This window comes from Nannospalax galili, unplaced genomic scaffold (assembly GCF_000622305.1).
Source record: "Nannospalax galili isolate Female #2095 unplaced genomic scaffold, S.galili_v1.0 scaffold1551, whole genome shotgun sequence".
NCBI lineage: Eukaryota > Metazoa > Chordata > Mammalia > Rodentia > Spalacidae > Nannospalax > Nannospalax galili.
The window spans coordinates 82,116-90,367 of NW_008328834.1; the positions used below are offsets into that span (position 1 = coordinate 82,116).

Genomic DNA, 8,252 nt, shown 5'->3' on the forward strand with positions numbered 1-8,252 from the left:
AGATTGAATGCCCAGGATCCAAAGGCATCATTTTGAAGCACTTAAACATATTCAGAAATCATCTGGTGATGAAATTATTTGGCTAGGGATGGAGTCTTCGTGATAACAGCAGAAAAGAGCAATGGGCCTGCTAATCCTGGGAGAGAAACAAAAGACGGCAGATTGGAAAAGAATATTCACAAATTCATTCATTTTTTGTCTCTTTGTTCAGAATTAGCTCATAATTTTATAATTAGCTGCCTAGGAAACTTCTGTTATCCAAGAAGTTCACAGAGTATTAATAATACGTACTTTACCAGCAGCAAATCTTCGGTGATTGGGAAAGAACTGAAAAAAATGGTGCATGTAGTATAAACGACTATTTACAGAGGTCATTTGTACCACCCTCCCACATGATGTACATGTAGTATAAATGACTATTTACAGAGGTCATTTGTACCACCCTCCCACATGATGTGCATGGAACCACCACCATTTTCCCCATAATTTTGTAAAGTGTTCATTTGTCCACATTACCTCTTATTACAAAATACTTCCCCAAACATTTTCCCAAGTATAAGTCTTAATTTATTATTAAATACTCTAATACTGACAATTTTACATAATATTCATTAAAAATATAGACTTGGCAGAAGAATCATTCAATGCTTTTTTGAAGGAACCACAGTATCCTTAAAATCAGAGTAGGCAGGGTACAGCAAATAAAACACAGACATTTGGACATGAGACAAAAATCTCCAAAACAGTTCTCACAGCAACACAGCAAAGCACTATTAACCATACAGGGAGTTTCCTCAGTGTGTTTTGGCTCCACTGACCCATTTCCAGAAAGAGACGCACTCTGGATCTGTGACTTCCGTTTAATTGCTCAGATCAGTTACTTGGGTTCTTTCATGCTCAGGTGAGTAATTATGGTACATATAATGCAAGGATTTGGCTTATTTTATACAGTGAAAAGACAGAACCACAAGGGCTGGAAGAGATGATAGCAACTGAGAAGAGAGGTTCTGTGTCACAGGGTACTTGTGACACAATGGGCAACACAGCTTAGTCACAAATGAGCAAGAGGGAATCCAAGGCAGAATGCTTGAGTAAAATCTTCAGTGGAAGAAATAGTGGTGGGAAATAATCCTTACACTGTTCTAGATAATGGGAAACACTTTTTAAAAATAGTTTATTTATTAATTTTTATTTTACGTGTATGAGTGTATCGCCTGCACGTATGTGAGTGCACCTGTGTCATGCAATGCCACGGAGGTCAAAAGAGGGCTTCGGATTCCCCTGGAACTGGAGTTAAGGACAGTTTGTAGCCACCATGTAGGTGCTGGGAATTGAACCCAGGTCCTTCGCAAGAGCAGTCAGTGCTCTTAACCACTGAGCTATGTCTTTTAAAACTACATCATAGGTTCTAATATAATTTTTTTGTTTGGAGTAAACTACTTTCAAAAACACTTGCACATGAAAGCTCTTGAAATTTTATACTTAACAGAGCATTGTCATTAGAAAAGATGGTTACAACCCTTAGAAATTCTGATTATCTAATCCTTCAGCAGTTAACTTTCATAGAAACATGTAGAAAACTAAGTGACTAAACATGTTCCAGGCTCCTCATGATTCAACATACTATGTTTAAGTGGCTAAGCCTTACAGAAAGAAAGGTTCATAGCATCATTATTGTTTTTAAAACTTAAAGTTTATTTTGAAATGAAGGTTGTTTTTCTCTTAAAATTCTTAAACAATAACTACAAAAGTAATCTTGGGGTTTGGAAATCTACTGGTTAACGTATGAAATTTTGAATTAAATTATCTGGTGATGGAATTATTTGGCTAGGGATGGAATCTTTCAAGTAATTGATGTTAGGTTATCACATCACATTCATTAGGCTGGCTTATCATAATGCTAAAAAATACCTTCATGTTAACATTTTCCAACTTGTTTAGAGTCTCTTTCTTCCCAAGTTAGAATACACATACAGAAGATATATAACAATTGACTTGAAAATTTTTCCCTTTTTAAGTGTCTCTCCAGAGTTTTTATATCTAATTGAATATTTATTCTCAAAATAGTCACCTACATGGCCATCTCAACAACTGTAAAGACCCAAGAACTAATACGATAAGGACATGTAAGTTTAAGTAAAGATTCTATGCTTTGAAGGGCCTTTAAGCAAGTGGCTGACAAGGGGACATAAATGCATCTAGAACTTCTTTGATAATTACATCTCTAGACTTTTAAAGCTTTTATTTTAAAATCCACATTAATGGAAAAGCTTTGTGGTTTGAGGTACATTTGATTAGTGAAAACATTCAACAATCATTTTAAGTAAATCTTGGGACTAAGAGATGGGATCTAGCAGGATAAGGACACTTAGAGAAATACAGGTGTGCCTAAGATATAGCAAGTCTGACATTCTCATGGTTCTGAAGGCAATCCCAGAAAGACTTGAACATGAACAACTCTAAGATAGTGAGATGGGCAAACCTACCCCAAAGTAAATGCTCAGTAGAATGCTCATGTGAATGTGGGAAAACTGGCATGCTAAATTTCTGCTTATCTAGCTGGATTCATACATTCATGGCAAGGTTACACAATATTTTAATGTAATTGGGGGGAATATCTGATGACCTTATTCTTATCTAAAGTGAATAAAACTTTATTTTCCCCTCTGTAAAAATCAAGGCTCAATCTACAGAATTTCTAGAAAGTTCTTTAGCGCTCTCATTGAGTAATTCTATAAATAAATAGATCCATCATTTTTTGCATATCTTCAAACACTCTTATTAGTATTTCACGGTGATTGTCTCAAACAATCACAAGTAAGGAAACTCATGCTTTAGGCTGAAAACACAAGGTGTATAGCTGCCAGAGGATCTCTCTCTCTCTCTATCTCTCTTCCTCTTTCCCTCCCTCCCTCCCTCTTGCCACCTTCTCCCTTCCTCCTTCCCTCTCCTGTAGCACACATATGGGCATACACACACACACACTCACACACACACACACACACACACACACACACACACACTCCTCTGTCCCATCAGCTGTAAACTATCTGTCCCCCAAACAGGGACAATTACAGAAGTCAAAATAGTAGTTCACATTCATGTGAAAACATTCTATATGGTACACAGAATAATGCTGTTTTTCCAAATCTGTCAACTTTCCACTAAGTAGCTACAACTTTAAAAGCAGAAGAAGTGCCTTCGAATGCAAGTATGACGGCGGGCTGCAGAAGGTCCTGTTTCCGGTTGTGTCCAAAATATCTTATTCTGTACTTTCCAAGCTGGGCAGTAGCTGGGATATGCCATTCTATTGTTGCATTGCTCAGACCCAGCAATCCTTTGTGCCAATAAAACCTATTGAGAGAAAACAAACAAGACACAATTTTACTCTTAAAAATGTGTGATTTTTTTTTTCATTTACTATTTGAGGACCATCTACAATGAGCAACCATACAGCAATAAACAATAGACATAAACACCTATTTTCTAGAAGAACTATTTTTAATAGGAATGGCTATTTGTGAAAATATCTTTCCATGCTCTACATTTTAGAATTATAAAAGGAATAAATGCAATGGATCAAGAAAACAGAAGCTTATGTTAAGTCCACAAGGATGTGGAAGAAGAAACAGAGAACACATAATGTTCACCGCAGCATGAACATGGTATAGCCAAGGAACAGAGGAAAGTTCACAGATATAAGTGGAGCAAACTGAGGAAGAATGCCTGAGGTGAGAGAAATGCACAGAGGAAGATCAGTTTGGCCCCTGAAGACCATGGACTTCAAGGTACAGTGAGACATGACAGGCTAAGAAACTAATATCTCAGCTATGTGGAAAGTACACCCATGGGTAAAGAGGCTGTGCTCAGTATCCTGTGCTTATCAGTGATATTTTCTGACATTGTTGCTGAACAAGGCAGAGGTCTAAACATCGTCAATATTGAATGCCTTATTGAATTTAGGTTTTGTTTGTTCTGTATTTTTTTAATTATGTGTGTGTGTGTGTGTGTGTGTGTATGTGTGTGTGTGTATGGGTATGTATACATGAGTGCAGGCACCCTCCAAGGCCAAATAACATCAAATCTCCTGGGACTGGAGTTGCAGGTGGTTGTAAGCTTCCCCGTGTGGGTGCTGGGACTGAACTTGGGTCCTCTGCAAGAGTAGTATAAGCTCTTAATCATTGAGCAATCATCTCTCCAGCCCTGAATCTTAGCTTTTGAAAGGGAATCATACTTTTCATCATCAGAATAAACACTTTTGCAATAAATATGTATTACCTGTGAAAAGAAAAATCATCACCAGGCATGATGGCACACGTCTTTAATCTCAGCACTCCAGGCACAGAGACAGGTGGATCTTTGTGAGCTCAAGGCCAGCCTGGTCTACATATCGAGTTCTGGGCTAGCTGGGGCTACAAGGAGACCCTGTCTCAAGAAGACAGAAGAAGAAGGAGGCGGAGGAGGAGGAGGAGGAGGAGGAGGAGGAGGAGGAGGAGGAGGAGGAGACCTAACCTCTTCCTTAGAGCAAAGAAAACTCTGCCTGTACTGATCTGATACATGGCTATTAGGTGGAGCACAATGTTGTCAAATCATTACTCTCAATTAACCATATGAACTACACTGATAGGCAAAGAGTATTTTGCTTGATACAATCTCAGTTAGATTAAAATTGCCAGAAACCTTACCAACTACTTTGATGTTTTCTGTGGTATGAGATTTAAAGATTCAGAGCATAAATCTTTTCTTATTTCAGACACATCCAAATTCTCAAAATATTTAACTGAGGAATATGGTAACAAAAAGCACAGAGATGTATTTCCTTGAGAAAACTCCATGAGCTTAACATCTCTTTGCTTGAGTCTTCAGGAGTTAAGTATCAGCCCCTCTCTATTTTATAACTCAAAGGAGAATCACAAGCTATATACAAATGCACACTGCATGCAGGGAAAGGACAGTTTTCCTAATAAGGAACGCTGAACTCCACAAAACCATTTCAACTTTTCATCCAAAATTCTTCTCAATGAATGTGAAAAAGAGCTGATCAGAATTTTCAAGGTAATACGTGAGACCATATGTTTGACCAGGAGAAAAACAATGTTAAAAATATCTCTTTAAGAACAGAACTTGGATAGACCCATATCTCAGTGGTATAGTACTTGCCTGGTATTCACTGGTCTCTGGGTACTATCTATCCCCAGCACCATTAAAACAAGGTAAAACAATGGCAGCCAAAACCTCACTAGTGCCTAATCCTATGAAAGCCCACACTCTGCTGCTTTTAGAAAACAAGAGTCAAAATGAAGCCTAGTAAATCAACTAAATAAGGCCAGAAGGATTCTTAAGAATTTAGTGTCATTAATACTATGTATTGGGCAGTCTTCTCATTTTTCCTCCCTGCATTATGAAGCAACTGTTTTTCAAGGCTTGACAGACAAAATATTCAACAAGCATGCTTACCTTGTCTCCCAGGAGGCATCATTATACATTATCTGCCAGTCGGCTATAGTGTCCTCATATCTCTCCACAGTGAGGAAGGTCTCATGGGTCTGAAATACATTTAATACCAATTAACTGGCATGATACTGTTTCAGAGAGATCCTGTCTGCACTGGCTCCCCTCAGCTACAAGCCAATCTACCAATGCCTAGTGTGAGCATGTACTAATATTTTACCCAAATCCTTAGGTATATCCCTTAACATTCTATGAGTATCTTCAGAATATTTGTTACCCCTTTTAAAAATTGTAACAGTTTTGGATATTTGAAAGAATCATAACTTTACACTTGACAGCAAATTTTGGAAATTAGGGCTAAGAAGAAACTACCAAAAATTGAGACTTAAAAGACATAGTCAAGACATAATTGAAGACACAAGATCAATATTCCAAGACTTTCTCTAGTGACCACATGATTTAGGAGGGAAACTGGGGACTTTCTTCATCTCTCTCTATCTCTAGGTAAACGAATTATTAGTTTCTGTACCTCCCTGAGGCAAAGAGATGAAAAGAATGCATAAATCTTCCCTGTCCTCAGGTTTTAAAGGGATTTCCTATACTTTGTGATAATAGATTCCTAGAAACCATATCATAAGCAGAATTTATTTCTTCATTGGAAGATAGCTATAATGGAGCAATTTATTTCAGATCAAGAATTCAGCTTCAAATAAAACATAGATTTGAATAATATGACAAGCTAATAAATAAAAAGCCATAAGTATCCAACTTCCCTCAATATCTTTCAGACTGCAGTCTTTAAAGGTAGGACTTGTGGGGCTGGAGAGATGGCTCAGTCCATAAAACAGCTTGCTGTGCCAACATGAAGACTGACCGTAGTACCCATATGTGCTTGGAGGTGCCTATAATACCAGGGCTGGAGAAGAGACAGGTAGATCCCTGGAGCCCACTGGTCAGCCATCCTAGTCTATTGGAGAGCTCGATGTTCAGTGAGAGAACTTGTCTCAAAAACTAAGGGAGAGAGGCTGGAGAGATGGTTTCAGCAGCTGAGAGATCTGACTGCTCTTGCAGAGGACCCAGGTTCAAGTCCCAGCACCCGCATGGCAGGTAACAACTATTCATAATTCCAGTCCCACGGGATCTGACACTAGAAATTGTTTTGCACCAAGCTTCAGAGTATGCTGAGAGAGGAAATTTGTTCTCATCACAGCTTTCAGCATTCTGCTCTGCTGCTCACAGCAATGGTGACAGGAGCACTGTGCTCTCGGGATGGCAAACGACAGCTGAACCTGCCGCTTGACACATTTTTATATATTCAGAAAGTAGTGTTATAAACATGCAATTATGCTAGCACAGCTTGACCTCAGATAGGAGCCATCTCAAGTACGTTCACATTAACTATCCAAGTAGGAGAGAATTGTCCCCAAGCCTCATATTTGATGATGTCATATTGCTATCATGAAAGTAATGGCATTTGAATAAACAGAAAAGAGGAAGCTCATTTGGGAGAAAAGTATTTTGGCTTCTAACTGATTATGGGCCCTGGCAAGAACAACTCATAGCTGAATAAATATGTCTTCAGTCATGGGAGAAAAACAGCAACCTAACAACCACTTCCTCATTATCACTCTCTTCTGTAAATGCCTTTAAATTTTGTAGGGAGCTTGGTATGGTATTTGCAGTCTTGTTTTATTCTGTTTAGTTTTGAGGTTTTTATTTACATTTATTTATTTTAGCGTGTGTGTTACGTACATGTGTGTGAGAGTGTATAGTGTTCACGTGCCACAACACATGTGTGGATGTGAGAAAACAGCTTGTGAGAATTGGTTCTTTCTACCATGTGAGTTTCAGGAACTGAACACATACATGTTCATCAGGTTTGGCGGTGAGCCTTTACCCACTGAGCCATCTCACCAACAAATTTTGTTTAGTTTTGCAGATAAAGTATTTGTATATATCTCAGGCTAGTCTCAAACTCTTTATTTTCTAACCTCTACCTCCCAAGTTCTGGAATTGCAAGTGTGCACCACCACACAACAGTCACACAGTTTGTTTAAATTTCTATCGTTTTATTGTTTGTTTGGTAGTAAGACTATACTAAGGAAGTCATAAAAGTGTAAAGTTACTTCATTTTATTATTACACCATTATCTATAAATGTAATTTATCATATATGTCATTAAAAACAAATTTCTGAAATACTTTGCAATAAACAATTGAAATTAATTAACTCTGAAAAATAGATTTGTGGGAAAAGAGGCACTTACACTTATAAATTCTATTTCATTGACTTCTGTTTTAACATTGTACATATATTTCTTATAGTATTTTTCAGGGTTTATAAATGAACAACCTCTTAATACCAACAGTAAAGAACAGGAAAATGGCCAGTGCAAAATAACTTAAAGCAGATAGAGCAGAATGCTTAGGGCCTGCCCCCAGGGTGTGTAATCATTCCAAAACAGAAGAGGCGGACTCAGAGAAGCAAAGATGGAGGGTGCAGAAATGACCTGAAAAGAGAGGGAAGACACTTCACCTGTGTCTTTTTTCAAATGAGAATACCTTCAAATGCATGCCTTCTGGAGAGACAGTGCAACCTGACATGCATTATTTCATATATGGCTGTCCATAAAACACATTAAAAGTTTCTCATGTGTTGTTTTCCAGAATCAATTCCATATTAACTGACTCTATTGAACATTTACCCACCTCCAAAAATAAAGTGAAAAAAAGTGATACGTTTTGTCTATGTGTGATTAACCTGTAAAGTGGAGGAAAGTTTAAACTTAGTTTTAAAAAAAA

General features: G+C 37.8%; 1 protein-coding gene across 1 annotated transcript in view; it reads right to left on the minus strand.

Annotated features, from left to right (window-relative positions):
- Positions 1 to 3,075: 3,075 nt before the first annotated feature.
- Asah2 (N-acylsphingosine amidohydrolase 2) overlaps positions 3,076 to 8,252 on the minus strand; it is an 86,908-nt gene continuing 81,731 nt past the window's right edge. Inside the window, exons 20-21 of the mRNA XM_008829708.1 lie at positions 5,458 to 5,546; positions 3,076 to 3,354 (exon numbers count right to left, since the gene is read on the minus strand). Of these exons, the coding sequence (XP_008827930.1) occupies positions 3,165 to 3,354; positions 5,458 to 5,546 (279 nt within the window). The 3' untranslated portion in view covers positions 3,076 to 3,164. The remainder of the gene's footprint in view (positions 3,355 to 5,457; positions 5,547 to 8,252) is intronic.